Source organism: Haplochromis burtoni, unplaced genomic scaffold (assembly GCF_018398535.1).
Source record: "Haplochromis burtoni strain Fernald_Lab_line unplaced genomic scaffold, NCSU_Asbu1 Contig_10, whole genome shotgun sequence".
Taxonomy (NCBI): domain Eukaryota; kingdom Metazoa; phylum Chordata; class Actinopteri; order Cichliformes; family Cichlidae; genus Haplochromis; species Haplochromis burtoni.
In genome coordinates, this window is record NW_024582371.1 from 2085657 (window position 1) to 2105883 (window position 20227).

General features: G+C 43.3%; 2 protein-coding genes across 4 annotated transcripts in view; both read left to right on the forward strand.

Annotated features, from left to right (window-relative positions):
• The window catches only part of nlgn3a (neuroligin 3a), a 137173-nt gene that overhangs the window by 20786 nt on the left and 96160 nt on the right, over window positions 1-20227 (forward strand). The window contains exons 2-4 of one of the 3 annotated variants that reach the window (XM_005921295.2): window positions 6695-7404; window positions 8484-8543; window positions 19878-19937. In XM_005921295.2, the coding sequence (XP_005921357.1) occupies window positions 6933-7404; window positions 8484-8543; window positions 19878-19937 (592 nt within the window). In that variant the 5' untranslated portion in view covers window positions 6695-6932. The remainder of the gene's footprint in view (window positions 1-6694; window positions 7405-8483; window positions 8544-19877; window positions 19938-20227) is intronic. The other 2 variants (XM_042228974.1, XM_005921296.2) reach the window with 2 other exon arrangements.
• On the forward strand, window positions 1227-6704 carry LOC121812134 (proline-rich protein 36-like). The gene is made up of 2 exons (XM_042213451.1): window positions 1227-4702; window positions 6695-6704. Exons 1-2 carry the CDS (start codon window positions 1503-1505, stop codon window positions 6702-6704), a joined length of 3210 nt encoding a protein of 1069 aa, XP_042069385.1. The 5' UTR covers window positions 1227-1502.

Consider the following 20227-nt stretch of genomic DNA (forward strand, 5'->3'; position numbering starts at 1 on the left):
AATAGGCTGAATATGAATAAGGTGGAGTGATTGTTAGACATACAGCAAATTTATTTTAGTGTATCTCTAAAATATATATCTATATAGTAGGATTTTGCACAAGGCTGTTGTGTTAAATAGACAACAAATCACTTTTAAAAACAGGAAAAAATATCATCAGCAAGCTGCTGTGCATATTTACGGTATAATGCACTATTTTTTCTTCGGCGAACACAAGAGCAAACGTTAAGCTTAAATAATTTATTTAAGTGCTGTTATTTTGAGTTTAGTTGTGTTTAAGCTTTAATTACTGGAGATGCAGAGCATGGTTTCTTGGTCAAGAAAATAAGCCACAATGACCAAAACACTTAGCAGTTGGTTAGTTCTCGTCTTGAATATGGCAGCATTCCCATAACGGTGCGGTGTAAAGAGCGCAGGGAGTGTAGCGAAGGTGATTTCTTGTCTTAGTTCAAGTACATGTTATTAGATTTTACAGTAATAAACTTTTCTGTATGGTTGCAAGCAAGCTATCAAAACTATAATGTTAGACTTGTATTGTACTGTGATTTTTCTATTCTTTTACAGTTATAAGCTGTTGATATAGAAAACAATAACTGCAAAATAGCAGTTCAAATTTGATCGCTGTAGCTGCTGGTGCTTTGCTGTTAGTTAATGGGGAAATTTCTTACAGTGTAGTTTTTATTTATCATGCTTTTGCGGGTTAGTTCTTATAGTGCTGTGTTTTCACAGTATCTGATTATGTTCAAGTGTTTCACATTAGCTCGGCCTTTGAATGCTGTGGAATTGGTTTATTGCAGGTCCATGTCTTGTGTAAAATTTACATAATAAACAAAATGTTTTATATAAAACACACACACACACACACACACACATATACATATTGTCATGGTCCTGGGCCATGTTGGCCCAGTGTTCTTGGTTTTCTCATGTGTTTTTGTATTCAGTTCCCTGTTTAGGTTCTGTTTCCTGAGTTGCCCTGTTATGTTGTTCCCTGTGTGCTTTCCCTTTGTGACTCTCACCCCCTGTGTGCCCCTCTATGTATTCATGAGCCCTTGTCCCCTTTCGTGTTGTATTCCATGTTTCCCCCAGCCTGTTATGTCTGTGTTCTCCCCGTGCTCTCTCCTCCTGTCTGAACCTCTGTACTTCCTGTTTCACCCCGCCCGTCTCCCGTCAGTGTTGTGTTCACTCCTGCCATGTCTCGTGATTATTATCAGTGTCACCTGTGTTCCCCGTGTGCTCCCATTTCCCTCGTTAACCCTCTGTGTATTTATGTCTGCGTCTCCCTCAGTTCTGTGTCGCGTTCTCCCTCATGCTGTGTGGATTTCCCTGTGTCTCTCTCCGAGTGTTAGTTTACTTTTCCCCAGTTAGTTCTGTATTTCCTGTATTCTGCCGTGCCAGCATTAAAGCTGCTTTTGAGTTCATCCCCGTGTCTGTGAGTTTTGCGTTTGGGTCCTCATCCTGCCTGCCACACAGCGACCCTTGACAGAAGAACGCGACCAGTAATGGACCCAGCAAACTCCGTACGGAACCGGCAGCGTGCAGACTCCGCCTTCCCTAACGAGAGGAGAAGGCAGGAGGCTCGGCATGCCCGGGAGCGCGAGTCTGCCTTCTATGGGACTCGATTGGCTCTAGGTGGGCCGCGCAGCCTCCAAACTGCCAACGCTGCTGCGTTTTCCCCACATCGTCCCACGGCGATCAGAGTCGGAGGATTCAGCCTATCGCCTGCCACAACTCCTCCGGCCTTCTCAACTTCCGGTTCTCCTCCCCAGTCGCCGCCCACGTCCTGCGCAAAGAAGAGGGTTACTCGGCGGCCGAGGAGAGATTTCGTGCCTCCGACAAGCAGCCTATCTCCGCTGCAGTCCTTTGCGCTCTTCCTGGGACTTCCACGCTCGGAGCTGCACAAGCTCCCCGTCTCTCCGGCGCAGCCCGGTTCGTCATCGGCTCAGCCAGCCGACATCACCGAAGTGCCTGCGCCCACTGCCTCGGGAACTCACGGCACAGTTCCCAGGAATAAACGGCGCTCACGCCGTCGCCACCCTAAAGTTACTGAGCAAACTCCGGTGGTGAGTGACTCTGACAGTTTTTTCCATGCCACTTCCAAGTCGGACCGACTCGGACAATATTCTGCTCCTGAGTCCGCTGTTTTTCAGGTCCGTAACACATCAGAAATGAATAGTGAGTTTGAATATGACTGTGTTTCCAGGGCTCATAATGTTTCTAAGTTCACCTCTGCACCTATTAAGCATGAGACTGAGTTCATTGCCCCCCTAGAGACTGCTGTTCAGGCTGACTTAAAAAACTCCGGCACTGTAGACTCTGTGTGCGTCATCCCAGAGACCGTTAACTCCGTGTCTGGTAATTCTGGGTCGGTTAATCCTGAACCTGCATTACCTACCCTCACGCCCATGTTTCAGAGTGATTATCTTTCCTGTGCTCCTCCCAGGTCAGCAGCAATTAACACACAGACTGATAATCTCACCTTAGAGAAGCAAAAGACTATTGTTGAGCTGCATACTCATGAACAACACCGTAAAGTTAACAGTTCTGAGGTCCCTGTACCTGCTGAGTATAAGACTGTGAATGGTGTTTCTTCACTCCTGGACTATGCTGCTCTCCAACCTGTATATTTAGAAACCGTTTGTGTGAATGCTCCTGTGTCCGCAACGGATCCCTTTGTGCTCGATATTACTGACTCTGACTCTGCTAAACCTGGATCTTCCTGTGCAATGACTGTTTTAGAGACTGCTACACCTAACATGGACAGCTTAAGGCCTACAGAGTTGCCAGGAGTGACTCGCCATGAATCTCTGTTCGCTAACACTGCTTCTAGCTCCACTAACTCGATTTTCCCTGTGTCTGTTTCTGTTCCTGTGCTTCGCTCTCCGCCTCTAGTTCCTGTAACCAGGGCAGCGCGGGCCCAGCCTTCCCTTGCTCCCGTACCAGTTCCTCGGGAGAGGGTGGCTGAGGTCCAGCTGGTCCCTGCTTCTGTCCCCAGCCTGGCAGAGGCGCCGTTCATCCCGGCACCCGTACCTGCTCCTCGGGTGGGGTTGATGGACACCCAGCCTTTGCCTGCTCCTGTTCCGGTTCCCCGGGTGAGGTCAGCCGTGACCCTGCCGACTCCTGCACCCGTCTCAGTTCCTCGGGTGGGAGCGACAGAGGTCCAGCTAGCTCCTGCGCCTACACCGGCCCCCAGGGTAAAGGCAGCCAGAGCCCAGCTCGTCCCTGCACCCGTATCTGTTTCTCGGGTGGGGATGGCTGGTGTTCGGCCAGGCCTAGCACCTGTTCCTGTTCCCAGAAGGAGAGCAGCCCAGAGTCAGACACCTGTTCAACCACAAGCACAACTACCACTTCAACTAGCATTACTATCCATAACACAGTCTGTAGCTCAGTTGTTAACACCGATTCTTGTTTTGTCACCAGTCCAGACTGTAGCACAGTTAGCAGCTCCGTCTCCTGTTCAGTCATCGATTCTACTACCTGCTATCCCGCCATCACTGCAACGTACACCCCTGTCTTTAGCGCAGTCAGTAGCTCAGGTCATAGCACAGGTTTCTGTTTTGTTACCAGCTCAGTCTCTAGCGCAGCCATTAGCCCCTCAGGCTGCTCAGTCATCCGCCCTGTTACCGCTCCAGTCCTTTGCTTCATTGCCTGTTAGTTTATCAGCTCAGTTATTGTCTCTGTCACCAGCTCAGTGCTTAGCCCAGCAACCCGTTCAGTCACTGCCCACCTCAGCTGGAAGCCTTTGTGAGCCTTCTTCACCAGCTGAGGATGACGCGGTGCTAACACACTTTAAACTAACTGTTTGCCCTACACAGCTCCAGCCGTCGCATCCTAAGCCGGCTGCGTGCCCTGTGCCGCTACAGTCAGCGCCCGCGGTGCCAGAGGACCCCGCACCCGCTGGCTCTGCATCCGTCTCCGCTGGGGGTTCAGGAGGACCCCTCCAGCCGCTCCTCGTCTCCGCTGGGGGTTCAGGGGAACCTCTCCAGCCGCTCCTCGTCTCCGCTGGGGGTTCAGGGGAACCTCTCCAGCCGCTCCTCGTCTCCGCTGGGGGTTCAGGGGAACCTCTCCAGCCGCTCCTCGTCTCCGCTGGGGGTTCAGGGGAACCTCTCCAGCCGCTCCTCGTCTCCGCTGGGGGTTCAGGGGAACCTCTCCAGCCGCTCCTCGTCTCCGCTGGAGGGCCCGAGGGGCCCGTCCAGCCGCCATCTGCTTCTGCGCCGCCTGGTCTGGCCCCGGCTTCGTCCGAGACTTCGTCCTCGTCTGGCCCAGCCTCCGCCTCGCCTGCTGCAGCTCCAGCCTGTGCTTTGCCTGCTGCAGCTCCATCCTCGCCTGGTCCGGCCCAGTCTTCGCCTGTGGCCGCCACGCCACAGTCTGGTCCTGCCTCGTCCGGTCCTGTGCCCACCGGGCCTCGGCCAACATGCCTGACGCCGGTGTGCCGCCGTTGCCTTCCGCACGGTCGGCCTCCTGAACTGCTCCATCGTCTCCTTGGCCGCCGCCTTCTTCCACGCGGCCGGCCTCCGGACCAGCTCTGTCACCTGTGCCACCCGTCTGGTCGGCCCCCCGACCGTGTGACCCATGTACTTTTGTGCCTGTGGGCCCTGGGTCGGCCTCCTGACATTTATTATGGACTAGTGTCTTGTGCTCCTGTGTTTTCTGTTGGTGGTTTTGTTTCCTGTTCTGGTCCCTCCGTCCTGGGCCCCCGCCGCCCGCCCTGGGTTGTTTTCTGTTTGGTTTTGTTTTTCTGTGTTTGGGCTGTCTGGAGCCAGCCCTTGAGGGGGGGGTGCTGTCATGGTCCTGGGCCATGTTGGCCCAGTGTTCTTGGTTTTCTCATGTGTTTTTGTATTCAGTTCCCTGTTTAGGTTCTGTTTCCTGAGTTGCCCTGTTATGTTGTTCCCTGTGTGCTTTCCCTTTGTGACTCTCACCCCCTGTGTGCCCCTCTATGTATTCATGAGCCCTTGTCCCCTTTCGTGTTGTATTCCATGTTTCCCCCAGCCTGTTATGTCTGTGTTCTCCCCGTGCTCTCTCCTCCTGTCTGAACCTCTGTACTTCCTGTTTCACCCCGCCCGTCTCCCGTCAGTGTTGTGTTCACTCCTGCCATGTCTCGTGATTATTATCAGTGTCACCTGTGTTCCCCGTGTGCTCCCATTTCCCTCGTTAACCCTCTGTGTATTTATGTCTGCGTCTCCCTCAGTTCTGTGTCGCGTTCTCCCTCATGCTGTGTGGATTTCCCTGTGTCTCTCTCCGAGTGTTAGTTTACTTTTCCCCAGTTAGTTCTGTATTTCCTGTATTCTGCCGTGCCAGCATTAAAGCTGCTTTTGAGTTCATCCCCGTGTCTGTGAGTTTTGCGTTTGGGTCCTCATCCTGCCTGCCACACAGCGACCCTTGACACATATATATACATGAGTGAAGTGAGATAGGTTTTCTGCTTCTGGTACAGGGATCCTACTGAGCAGTGACCCGACTTTGCCAGATTGGCTTTTTTTAAATTTTGAAGCCTTCCACCATTCCCCCCCCCCCCCCCCCCCCCCCCCCCCCCCCCAGCAATATGAATACCTTTTAGTCCCCACACTGGATATGGATGGGTTTTTTTCGTGTATTATCATTCAACAGGGACTCTGTGTGCCACAATCTCTGAGCAGAATTGTCCAGCACACAAGTGTTATTGAAAGTGGCCTGATTTTAAGTATTTACTAAATATGTGCATGCACGTATGCATTATGTTTTTGATCTGAAGTGAGGTTTTGCATATACAACTAAGCATATAGATTTCACCGGCAGACTGTCTGCTGATCCACAGCTGCGGCGGATGGTAATAGCTGCCTAGCGATAACAGCACCTCCAGAAACGTCAGGATTGGTTTCTCTCAGCGGTTAGGTGCCCTCCAACGGCTGCTGATACATTATAAATCATTTACACAGTCATTTTGGAATGCAATATCCTCCTCTAAATGCTGGCTTTTCTTCTCCATTGTTATTAGAGCAAACTCTGCAGTAGGCACACAAGGTTGAGAGGGACCCTAAGCCACAGAAATTGAAAATTGATCAAGCAGCGTGGGAAGGTGTTGTTACTGGTTCACCCTGGGACTGTTGATTAGCATTTGCAGCGCTGTCACTGGAGGGACCTGCTGCCTGTAGCGAACATCCTCCCCTCCCCCCTTTTGTATTCATCCCAAAAAGTGATCTCTTGAATAAGCAAACAATGAGAATGACATTTAATTTATACCTTGTGCATAACTACTCCAAAGGGCTACGCAGTGAAAAGGCTGCCAACATTAAAAATGACATGAAATTATGTGTTATGCGTGTTATTATGCATGTGTGACTCCCACTGCTAGTTTTACCACTGCCTTTTGTCTAAATATTAACCGTTAATATAAACGTCAGACTGTAAAGTAGAGAATAATTACCTAATGACAGCTGATGGCTTTCACACTTCAATTGTCCTGTTAGCATTATTTGGTACATCTTGACAAGTTACCCAACACTTAATTGCAATATCCAAGTCAAAGACAGGTTCTTGATTATATGGATTGATGATTGCACTAAGAGCTCTGTCATGTTTATGTGAGCTTTTTTTATGTCATGACTAAAAAATAAAAAAGGACTCAAAAAGTGGATAAAAATGACTGATTGAAAATGGGAGCAAACAGGTGGATTTTCAAGTAACTGTCATTAATTTTTCTGTCCTTCTTTTGTAGCACTGGTTAGAAGATCCGACGAGCGGAGGAAGGACAGTGAATAAGGACTTCGCCACAGACAGGAACTGCTCAACTTTTGACTGTCTCATCTGTAAGCTGGTGGGCTCCAGTATCCCAGCTGATGACTGTCCCTCAGGTGCCTGCACTACTGGGCTGAGTGGGAAGCCTGTGCATTTGCTGAGGGCGGTGCCCTGGCTTGTATGTTGGTCACTTGCACTTGTACTCGCTCACAAGGACCATGTGGTTTTCTCCCGGGAGAAATCGTTTCCCCTCGCAGAACTGGCACGGTGCCTATAATTGCACCAATTTCAGCGTGTCCTTGTGGGTGTTAAGTTTTTGTTGGTGCTTTGCGGCTGTGAGTGGTCAGAACTACCACCCCACTGTGAACACACAGTATGGGAAACTCAGAGGGGTGAGGGTCCCCCTGCCTAGCGAGATTCTCGGGCCGGTCGACCAGTATCTGGGGGTTCCTTACGCTGCCTCCCCGGTGGGAGAAAAACGCTTCATGCCCCCGGAGCCTCCATCTTCCTGGTCAGGAATCAAGAACGCCACCCATTTTGCTCCTGTCTGCCCTCAAAATATACACAATGCCGTGCCAGAGATAATGATGCCGATATGGTTCACTTTCAACCTGGATATAGTTACCACATACATACAAGATCAACATGAGGATTGTCTTTACCTAAACATCTATGTTCCAACAGAGGATGGTGAGTGTGTCGAGTACACAGGAAGAAACCAAACCTCTCCTCCTCTTCTTTCCTGTCTCTGCTTCCCACTTCCTTCTGTCTTCTTCTCTAAGATTTTGTGCCACCTTTGTTTTTTGCGCGAAGCATGAACCGTTGTTTAGCGCATGCTGTGTCCGTGTCCATCATACGACATCCCATCTTGACTAGATCTCTCATTTAGTCTTTTCATCAACTCTCCCCTTCCATGCCACTGTTAGAGGTTCCTCTTTTGATGACTAAATGACTTCTTAAATATGACTTATTGAGAAAAATAAATAAAGAAAAATGAAATCTAATCAGACATGAAACAGATTGGAAATACTCGGTGCACCTTCCTACCCTCACCGTCTTGATTGTTCTGGGGATATTAGCAATTAGTAGCCTGCCTCATAAGTGAATGATCTTCTGTAGGGTTGGTGAAATATTCTGTCTGGTACATGAGAGGCCTGTGGCATCAGCCTGACCTATGTAAGACCCTTTACTCTCCTTTCTACTTCCAGTTTGTCTTTCCACAAAGAGAAATGCAAAAGGAGACTTTGTGCAAAAAGGCAAACACAGATTGGGAATTTGTGAAGACTGACATTGCTAAAAGTGTTTGATTTCTATATATCTCTTTTAAACAGACCCTATTCTTTATCACTTGAAGGAGAGCCACACAGGAAAATGGGCTTGAAATGTTAAGTGCTCTGAGCGTCGCACATACAACGTCAAATATCACTTAACAGATTCGGATGTGAGCTCCAATATCTTCCAAAACCTAGCCTCTCTGCCTTCCGTGTGGTCGTAATGGGTCTTAAATAGAAGTGCATGTGAATATGGGCTTCTTGTGTCCCAGGGTGCAGCAAATTCATTCCACCATTTTGGAATATTTCTGCAGCAACACCCCAGTTACTTTTTCAAAAGGTCCTCTGTTGTTCTTGTTGTTGATGAAGACCGGGAGGGTGGGAGGAGGAGGGAAAGAGGGAGAAGACGGGTTCTAACTCAGTCTGAGTTGTTGCATGTCACATGCGATCTTTTCCAGAGCTCTCTGTTATTTTGTAGTTTTTCCATTCATTTTACAGTCAAAAGAATATCCAAGGAATGTGCCAGGAAACCCAACAAGAAAATGTGTAGAAAAGGAGGTATGTAAAAAAAAAAAAAAAAAAAGAAAAGAAAAAGAAAGAAAAAAGAAAAACATGGAACGAAAGGGAGGAATTGAAAGAGTGAAAGAGAGAGGAGAGTGATGGGTGCATCCTTCCAAAGCCGCCAATATCACCACCTATCAACTCCCAAATCAAAGTGCTAATTGGGATGAACATGGGACTTGTGACTCAGATCAACCTTGACATGAGTGTGAAAGATGAGTGAGTGGCTGTGCTGTGCTGCATGCCTGTGTGAGTAAGTGTGTGTGTGTTTAGGTTGTTGTGTTGTTTAAATGTGCGAGCTAAAGTCAAGGAGTAAAACTGCAGGTCTTCAAATAAGCGGCAGAATTTTTGTTCAGCGATAGATTGTGATGTCTACTGATAACCTGTGTTTTTTTTTTCACAACACTGTGTGGATTGTTCATGTCTAAAGTGCATTTGTTTAAAGGTAAATACAACTGTTGATTAAATCAGAAGCATAAATGCCTTTTTAAATGAATATTATTATTATTTTAAACTATCCCTGAAATGTTAATTTGCTACTACAAGGAACTTGAGTCCCGTTTCAGACAGCACTTAAGCGGCTTATTGAAAGTATTCGTCAAGCACGACACCTGAAAGCACCCCAGCATCAGCGGTTGATTTAATTTTCTACAAAAAAAGTGTAACGCCACCTCTATCTCAAATTGATTATTCCCATTGTTCAAATAAGGGGCGGTGGGGTGTTTTACTGGCACGACAGCTTTGATCTATCCGTGTAGCAAATGGCCTCACGCGCAGCCACGGAAAAGCACATCACAATTTTATTAGCAGCGGCTAAAGCACAACCACTCTTGACAAAAGAGTGTTAATTTTCCCAGCTTTCCCTTAAGGCACCGGGGGCCCTTCCAGGTAGCCTTAAAGTTGTGATCCTGAGCATATCTCGCTGCACAGTAAAGATTCCGTTTCAGCTGGGAGACCTCTGCTGCTGATTTCCACGGAGACAGGAGACAGCTCTTGGCCTCACTCTGTGCCTCGTACATTCAGCTTTGGTAAACCAATTTTGTTCGAGACAGACTAGCCCTTCAGGCAGTTCTGCTTCTGAATTAGTCCCAGTTGTGGAATATACACAGAAATATCTATTTAATATTCCCCTTCCAGTTGGAATTTTTCAATTATCTTCCCCGTGTTTGGTAATGAGAAAATGGTTTATCATAAGTTTTATATGTTGGTTGTTCTGACATATTATTGTGCAGAGAGCTGACTGTTGTATAGTTCCTCTGTTGTTATAAACACAAAGTTCATCATTTTCAGTCTCCATGGAAACACTTTATATGAGATTCATCTTTTTTTTAAACTGCTTCCACTAATCATAGCTTTTGCTGACTCACCCAAGAAAATGGAGCATAATTCATTCTTACCAGGCACACTTTGGTTTCGGTCATAATAAATAAATAAATAAATAAATACTTCCAACAAGGACGTTTTTTTTTAAATTGGAATTCGAAGAGGAAACAGTTCATGAGTCATGTGAATGATAATATATATTTTTAATTGTTGTTTTTTAGTTCCTACTTTTGGTTAAATCCTCTCTGTAAAATTATAAGTAAATACACTATAACCAAGTGTATCTCTGTGCATGTACACAGATATACACACACAGGGTTTTATGTTTTTGCAGTACAGACCGGTATAATGCAGTAGAGTCATACACACTGTTCATATTCAGTACCAATAACGTCTCCACTACCAATTTTCCAATCTGTAACCGTAACTGATTTTCAGAAAGAAAAATGGTGATTCTGGATGAAATGGTTGTGTGATTGTTGCCAAGCAACAGTATGCAGTTGTGACAGGAGCTGAGTAAAAGGCATGAAGCACCTTTGCTGTAGTGGTGATGCTGATCAAGTGAGAAAAGTACAAATCCCTAATCGGATGTGATCATAATAAGATTCCTGCGTGCATGAGGTAAAGTCTTCCCATACGATGACTCAGAGAGTGTTTTGCATAGTAAAACCACAGTGAAAAAAAATAATGGTTAAATAAGAGGTTATACAATTCAGTTATAAGGGATTCATTTCCAGCAAACAATAGAGAAAGCCTATCATATGGATTCTGCGCCATTAGCGTCCTGCAGAGCATTGTGCAAGTAAAACATCTGATGCACTGATATCAAAGCTGTGGCTCATTTTCCTCCATTAAACAGAGGGAAAGCCTTTAAACCTCTCTAGCAGTGCCCTGAACAAAGATCAAAGAAAGACTCCTTAAATAAAAAAATAACATAAAGCTCAATACAGATTGCACTAGCTGTTTATTTTTTCAATACCAGCATGGTTGATTGTTAGAGAGAGCGCAGGTTTTGCAGCTAATTTTGACGGGGCTAATTCACCAGAGCGTTTCTCTTTGTTCATAAACACTCTGATGTTTGCACTGACCACAGTGTTGCTCTAGAAGAGCAAGCGAGAAAGACAGAGATGGTCTCTGCCCTCTACCACAGCACCGCACATCCAAGATGTCCGAGCAGGTAGCGTTTGAGGTCATGTGTAGGTGATCTAATGTGCAACATCAGCACCGTAGCCCACTGCTCACTCGCTCTCTCTGATGTGGCCTTACAGCACGTACCGAGAGCATGGAGCAGCGACGCTGCTGGAGACACTGGAGCCTTGGTTATATCACTCAGTCATTTTCCTGCTCTGAGTCAGAGTGAATGGAGTGAAGAGGGGGGTAATGATGTGCGGGGACACAGCTAAGCAGTATTCAGCCCCAGAGTGCTAGATTGGCTGCAGATGGGTCAATTTTGTGAGGACAAACCCGACGAGGTCAATGTTTATCTGTAAAAGAGCTTTGCATTGAGAAATTGATCGACAAACATGAAAAAAAAGACCTGTAAATTCACATGCTTTCAACGAGGTGGAGTTCTGGTTATAATACGCTCCTGCTGCGCCGTGCGCTTCTTGTTTGTATAATGCTCACATTATTTCGTACCAGGTTTTACAGCGTGTCGCTTTCATTGCTTGCAGCCTGCCTGTAAAACTCGTCCTCAGAGTCCTTCATGCTCACGTCTCTGAATAACGCTGATTCTGAGAGACACTCTGAGATCAACCTTTCCGACTCCTAAATTCATCCCTCATCATGAGTCCATTTGAGATAAGTGCAGCAAAATCTGTTGTACGTTTTGGCTTGATTTGGACCACTCAACTATCATTCCTATGTAGCCCTCACAGGCAGCAGGCTGCCATGTGTTACTCAGCTCAGCGCCAGTACTGAACAGTCCGATCGGTTGCCAAACCTGTAGATTAACTACCCCAGAAGAAACATGGTACAGTTTTTTTTCCATCTTACCAGATGACCTCCAGATGCTAGAAAGATGTGAAAACTGTATAAGAGCCCCAGTCCTGGTTAGACTGCAGCAGGGCCGCAGCAAACAGTAACACACCATGGTAATCCTGTTGGTTGGCCGACTGTGCTTGCCTCGAGGAAGGAGGGGCTGCTCCCTGAGTGCTGCCGAGAAGATCTGCACGCCAAGCAGACAGGGCGAAAACTTTCCAAGAAAACAAGAACAAATATTGGCTTGTGTGATTCGAAAACAGAGCAGATGCCCCATGTTTTTGTTTTAGAGAAAATTGCTCCTATGATCTTTTACAATTATCTATCTGGGATGTTTGATGACCCCAGTGAGGGAAGGCTGTTGCCGGCCAGCAGATGCAATCGCGCTGACTTGAGATGCAAAGCATGACCTAAGCAGGAAGTTCCTATTCAGTGGCCTCCTGCTGCTGTGCTGTCCAGCTTCCCCAGTCAATCCAAGGCTCAATATCTCTGTTCTGTTCTTTGTTTATCCCAAATTAAAAAGAAATGGTGGACACAGCCTGTGGAGTCTTAAAGCCCATTTAAAGAGGAAAAAACAATTTGTTGCATCTCCTATCTCTTGTTAAGATAGACCGAGCTTCCACAGCCCCTCGGATTTCCTCTTAAGTGTGATAAATTATTCACACGCATGTCCCTGGCCACACTGTGACATATAATGTTACACGTAAAGAATTCAGTCTTCCAAATTTGGTATCTTAAAAAATTGAGCAATACTTTCACACATATCATGCATTTGTAATTGCGCACCTGTCTGTGTGTTTGGGAGGGATAAAGAGATTAATGGTGCCTTGCGGACTTTACTTGTAAGCAAGCACCACAATGCGTTGCTATTTGTCTCCTTGAGGTGTAAGATAAATATTAAGGGGAATTTATGATTTTTAAACATTTAAAATGATCCATTGTTCACATTTACACTTGCTTGTTAGCTTGCGGTCTTCATCTTTACTGCCTTCGCAGGGCTGGAATTGCAGTGCCCTCGTACTCGTGTGTAGGGACGTATAGTGATACGAATATATCCAGCGATACCAGTGCCGTGATTGATTTTGCTTACGGGTGTGTTTATTAATTTCCATATTGATTCCCCATTGTGTTAGGTTGCATTTATACTCAGAAACCCGCGGCCTCTGTGAAACTTGTCCCTTTCTATTATGAAGCTGTCGTCGGGCAGAAAGACAGCTTGCTGGCCTTTATTTGTTTTGGGAGTTTTTTATTTAGTTATTTATTTATTTTTGTCAAATTTTTTGGAGCAGCTGAATCACAGTGTGAGTTTTGGCTGTCCTTTACAGCAGGATTACAGCCTCCTTAACCTTTTAGCTGCATTCTCCATCATTCTCTCTTATGTGTCCCTCCCAAGCTGTGCCTTCACCTCTATGTAGGAAGACAGATTGAGGGAGATGAAGACAGACAGACAGACAGACAGACAGACAGACAGACAGACAGACAGACAGACAGAGAGGGAAAGAAAAAAACAACAGAAAGAGAAAAAGAGAGAAGAACAAGGGAAAACGGCCACCTGAGGATTACAGACTGAATATAACTGCTCTAAATTGTCAAGGCTGCAACATTTCACATTTCACTAAGTCCCTTTCCACATTCTGACCTTTCTGATATTTAACTCCAAGGCCCATCTATTGTCAGCGAACCTTTTTCCAGCAAAGGAAAGGCAGTTAACATTCAGCCCTTCCACGATGTATTGAGTGAATTGTGGATTCAGTCAAGAAGCCTCCAGAGTGTGAGAGCACTCTGTATCTTAATGTCTGCGTGCAAGTGCGTGGGTGTATGTGTACATACGTACGCATGCTTGGGTTTATTCATGTAAAACTATATAGCAAACTAGGCTGTCTTTATGAAATGTTTCATTTTGATTTCCTCCGTGTAACGAGTAAGCCCAATCGAGTGCGATTTCGTTTGAACCCGATTTGATAAATGCGACAGGTTTCTATTTTACCTGTCAAGGAACATGAATAATAGCTGTTATTCTACATGCCTGCCTGTTTTGAAGCAATGCAGGTTTAGACACCTGAAGGCCAGCTATTCAAAAAGGAAACTCGGCACTTCATTGTAGTTTTATTTTAATGGCGCACACTTTTCACTGTGGCATTGCTTCAAACATTCAAGGTCAAGTATAGGATCGCCGGCTGAGTCTCTGCAGATGTCACGTATTTGCAGTCCCTGGTAAAGATCCAGCGATTGACACACACACGGGCTCACAGACAACAATTCAAAATGACGGAGCTCACTTGTCGACACCTGTGCCCGTCTTGAGGATTATTACTCAGTAACCTAATTGTTTCAGCATGTCGATAGCAAAGGCGTTCTATAATCACTGTGTTTCTATCATTTATAATTCATAGCAAGGCCTGAAGCTTTTTATTTATTATTTATTTTGTAATTAAATCTGTATTTGTTTAAAGACAAGTAGCCCAAACCAAGTGTCCCTAGAGAGGCCTTTAGGTTACATAAACCCTACAGCAAATATAGAACCCACTGCACAGACTCAACAATAAATAAGTATATATATATATATGCACGTTAAAAAAAACGCAAAGCCTGAGCAGATTGAAGGGACAATACAAAACACAAAGCATGATGCAATATGAAATGAGAATTTCCATCTTTAGAAGCTACAACAAAACCTATTTGTACAAAAGAGGATTTACGGGGCACCTTACAATTACAGCCAGATGCTCCACACACTACTTAGCCCAGAACTCATTATTTATGAGGCTGATATTAGCAAATGTAATAAAATGATGGAAGCGAAACTTATTTCATTTCTTGAGAAGTTGGCGGCGATGATCTTCAGACTAATTTCAAAGAGAAAAAGCAAGCAGCCTCTGATGAGTCTAAATGCTTTTGTTCGTTTGCAAGTTTTCTTGCTATTTTTGGATGCGTCTAAAATCTAACGTTTGAATAATGCAAGGTTGAGATATTTTATGTCTCAAATCTGTTCAATACAGTGTCTATTAATCTTTAGTTTAAACCCATTTATTTTTATTGAGGCCCAAGCCCCGGAAGAATTGTTTTTCATGCTGAGTATAAAACACCAGTTTCCGAACCATGCTGCTGTTAAATGACCGGATTTATGAGCGGATCATCGCCATACATTTAAAAACTTGTTTCAAGACAAGTTTTTGGTAAGTGGGTCATACTGTATATATAAAGGTGACATAATCATCGTCTACTGTTCTAAAGATAAGATTTAAAGATACCAAAAATAAGTTTATATCAGATAAATAAAAACTGGGAGGGTTATGATTAACAATACCACGATTTAATGTGTGAAACGCCTTTTTAAGATCCAGAGAGAACTGCACAGAGTTCTTCACTTTTATCAAATGATGACTTAAGTTGTTCTATAAAAAAAAGCAATTAGCAGTCTCTGTGGAATAATTCAGGTGGAATCTAATGGCTGTAGATAATGGTTTGACTCTACTTTCTTCGTGGTGAGCTACAACTTTTACTGAAGATTAGAAAATACAGGTACGATACTAATTGACTATAATTGTATGTCTGATGAGCTGCTCCTGATTTATAAATTAGCATCACTCTGCCTTATTTAAAAAAAAGGTCCTGATGATAATGGAATGGTTGACAAAATCCATAATAGGTTGTTTTTGTTTGTTTTTTTACTTTTGTAAAGGTAGTGCACTGGTTTAAAATAAATGAATTGATTAGAAAAGCACTTATAGTTACCAACCAACTGACCCCCAGTTTTATGTTTACTCATTGTTGGCTGTAGCTGTGTAGTATTTATTTCCTTTTATTGCTGGGTTAGGGCTATGATACTGATAATGAGTTACAGTATAAGCAGCATGTGCCTTAAATCTTGTATAACACGGGTCTCTTACACTGTAGACTTTATTAATAGAGCTATGTTCATGAATTCATTGAACTTCGCTGGACCAGGTTAAAAAAATTTTATTTGATTGATTGCTATTCATTTTTAGTAATCAGTTTATTTATATAGAACTTAGAGAAAATCTGCCAAAAAATCTGATTAAAAAAATACAATAAGAACATCATCAAGTTCCTGCCTAAAATTGTCCCATTTTACAACAATTAATATATTGTGTATAGCTTTAGGTTAACAGTTAACTTCAGTTAATTTGATGTTGTAGACAGCACTTCATAAGAATTAATTTGTGCCCTGACAGATTTTGTGATTTGCATGTCATCTTTAATAATTTGATAGGGGTCAAATGTTGTAATTGACATTTGAAGTGTTGACCGATCGTTGTTATAATCACCAAAAAGAGAAAGATTTCAGATTTTAGGTTGATTGATTTCTGTAATCATTAACAACACTGTCACAAGCAGGAGGATTTTATAAAATCATAATCCAAAAGACCACTTAAGACAAAAAAGTAATAGCTATTAAAAATTAATAGCAAGAATCAGACTCTATTACAATTGTTGAATATTTATTGAGTTTCCAGTGGAGATTATTGCTCCCTCTCCTTTCCTAGTTTTCCTGTGCTTCCAGTTTGTACCCAGGGACATACATTAATAACAGCTTTGAATCAATTAGCAATGTCTTATTTAATCATGTTTAGGAAATAAACTGCAAACTCTAAAATGTCTACCAAATATTCCCTTTGGTTTATTATATATAGGTCTCATATGACTTTTACATAATTGATGAAGTTTATGTTCACTCAGTAATCTTCTCCTGCAAATACTCATTTGAGACTTTGTCCAGATCTCCTATCATGCAGGTCCCTCTTTGCGCCTTATTCTTTAGCATTTTGAGACAGCGAGTGTTCTCCATGTGGCTTCCTTTTCCCTGTTCGACAAAGCCGTTGTCACTCTCACTGTTATGGCCCCCTCATGTGACTGCATCTCCACAGTTGCATCAGCCACTGCCACCTGCCTTCAACCAGAACCAAGCCAGACCAAATTCTGTCATTGTTTTCCAAGGTCTTCAACCGTGTATATGGCTGCTGCCAACCGGGTTGACAGTTGAAAAATCCTGTGCAGCTATTACAGTCACCAGTTCCACAACAGTGAGCCATGCCAGTAATAGCACCCACTGCCTAAAGGCCCCAGCAATGCCAGCCTGCTTACTGGCATCATTACTGTAGCTTGTGTTGTCTGAATTCTTGCAAAATTACTATTTAAATAAACAGTAGCCAGAACAGTATATGAAAGAAGAACTGGAAACAGTTAGCGTTAGCTAGTATTATCTATGTGTCCCAAGAATCCATAAAACATAGTTGGAGTTGGCTTGTTGTTCCTTCTTTGTCAAGATGGTGTCATTATGTATCTTATTTCTTTGTACGAGTAGCCAGCTAATGTCACTACAGGTTGTGAAAATGCATTTAAAAAGGCAAAAAGAGAATAAAACAACATGATGCATGCCCAACAGGTCATGCTGATTTGTAGCTGCCTGACCTGCCGGTCTCCACCAAAGCTCTATATTCTGTTCAGGCTCTTAATCTTCTTGTAGGTTTCTAGAAAGCCAACATGATAAATGTGACATTTGATAACTTAATGGTAGCTGATTTCTACAAAGGGAAGTTGACATTAGCGCTACTTGAAGCAACACATTTGCTTCAGTAAGATCACTGTGCTGGCATAACTGGGCTGCTGACACAGAGGGCTCCAAAAATATATCCTGGCGCAGAAGTTACAACATATTCAGCAACATATTCACCAAGTAGCTGACTGGAACACCAGATTAATTATTTTGTTATACGAGTCCCACATTTCTGTTATTATTTGGCTGTAGATAGAGGGTAGATGGGATTTGAGAACCAATGCATTGGAATACCGTGCCTCCAAGTTTAGAAATTCCCTTTATTAATACTGATATGTTTTTTTTCTGACTGTTGTGCATTGCAAAACAATGACTTCAAACGCATGGCAGCGGCCCCCATGCTGCTCTGTTTCTACTAAGCAAGTTGATGCTCAGTAAGGAAAATGATAAAGAACATACTAGTAGATTGGATATTGGCATTATTATTAATCAAAATCTCATCAATAACAAATCGGTGTTGTTCACCAACAGTCCACTTACCTTCTGCTGTCAACGAGATGACACAAATGTTGGCATTTAAGCTTAAAGTTGGTATATTCATATCATTATCTTTGTTTATCTAAAAGTAATATAGCATGATATACAGTCTGCATTATTCATTCACCCTATAATTGAAAAATGATGGGCAGATTAAACAAAGTCGCTGTACCAACCATGGCTCCAGTTCAGAGCATAAATTTGCTCAGTAAATACCATCACGCTCAGCCTTTTACATTATGCATAACACTGTATTGCATCTATCAATTAACAATGCATGAGGTATTCAAAGAGGACAACGCATTTATTCAAATAGAGCCTGTTTAACCAGTATCGATGAGGTCCACATTGCTTCTGACTTCTGTGAGTTATAGCGTTCAAGTCCGAGTCCACCAGACTGACTGCGTTTTCGGCATGAACGTTGGAAAAAGTTTCCTAATACCGTAAACTCTCCGTTACAGCAAATAGAGGATTGAGAGGTTCACGCTTTAACATTCGCTGAGTCTCGTGGTGTGAGTGCATCCACTTTTGTCTGCTGTGCCATTACTGTTTGCAACCTCTGTGCTTACTGGGATCTTCCCTACTGATCGGGAATCTACAGCACATTTCATGGTCCCCACCTCAATTTCCTCCAAGGTCATGAGAATAAAAAAAAGGATTACATGGGCAGAGACCAAAAATTCCCCGTGAAATCATGTTCATTGCCTGCAAATTGATGTTAGAAGATGTGGCATTTGTTTCACGCAAGGCTCAAGCTTATCACTCCTGCAAAAGCATTATTCAAATAAGTCATCTTCTTCGAATAATGAATGGTTCTGTTAATTCAATGTCAATCAGCCTATTATATTTTGTTATCAATTTGTATTCATTCTGGTCTTTCACTGGAGGAAATGCCCAAGGTCAATAAAAGCATTAGGAGTTGCTGTAGTGAGTACAGAAGAGGAGCGGACCTGAACAGGCATCAAGATAACGGATCAGGGCATCACCAAAGATCTGCAAGGTTTATAAAAGAAATAGAAAAGATTAGAAAACATTTTTCTATTTTATTTATATTCCCAATATGTTTAAAAGCTTGTGAGAGGGTGATTGACTACTAAATGGATGGTTTTGATGGATTGCCCTGTTGACTAATCACTGCTGATATCCTTAGACTGTGCTGCTGGTGAACAACAAAAAATGACAAGGATGTCAAATGCTTATGGGAAATGGTAGGTGAAGATATAGCTTGCAGACCCAGGGGAGTACATTTATGTACTACTGCAAAACACAGCACAAGGACAAGATATTAGCGACTCTTTTGGGCAAAGAGACAGACAGACCAATTGCATGCATGATGCATTGTTAGGATTTATTCAGATCTCAGCAGCTCTGGAGAAATTGCATTTGTAGTTTAAAACGTTTCCTTTCAAAAAGCTTCCTGATTTTCCTGTGCTCAAGTATCATTTTTCTGTTATCAAGTTACAAATTAATACCAAGGAGACTTCCTGGAGTCTCCTACAGTGTTTAAATGCACAAAATCCTCCAAAAATCAACATAAAAAGAAAAAAAAAACTGAATGAGTTGGTGTATCTGTTCCCTTCTCCAACAGACTAGAAAAAAGGAACTCACATAAATAGGCTTGGGTTGTTTTTCCTGATAAATTTTAAATGGATTTTCTGAAAATGTCAGTGGTGTATGACTCTGCTACAGATACATGTTATAGTAGCAGTGAAGTTGTGTTCATATATAATTCTGTAAGATAGAAATGTTTGTTTTTTTCCTCATTGTAAGGTTTTTTTTTTATGTTTGTAGTCCTGCGATTGTATATGCTCTCTGTGCAAAATGAAAATTGTGTGGTGGGAATGTATTTAAATCAGCACTGTTGTAATTCGTGTGTACTTTTTGAAATGCCTCTCTTCCCATCTCTATTTTTCCAAACATGCTATTTTGAATTTCCCTGTGCCTCTCTATGTCTCTCCCTGCTTCAATAACAGGGACCCATGCAAAAAAACAGGGCGAGGATTTATCGGATAACGACGGTGATGAAGATGAAGGTATTTTCCATGGTGATCAAAGATGGTGCATGATTTTCTTACAAAAATGAAACTGTTTTCTGATCATTTATGGATTTTTTGTTTTGTTTTCTTTTGTTTTTTTGTTCCAATTCCAAATGCAATCATCAAGCACCCCTGTCACATTTCAATCTGTAGAGCAATGTAGTGAAAAAGAGTGCATGTGTGTGAATGTGAGTGTACGCGAAGGCTCTTGTTCCTAAGCATCTGAATTCAGTCAGTGAAAGGAGTGTTTAGCTTTAGAGGCAGATGGGATCTAGTAGCTGTCTAGA

Excerpts from the sequence above, each read along its gene's own strand:
- LOC121812134 (XM_042213451.1), top strand. The coding sequence starts at position 1,503 with ATGGACCCAGCAAACTCCGTACGGAACCGGCAGCGTGCAGACTCCGCC.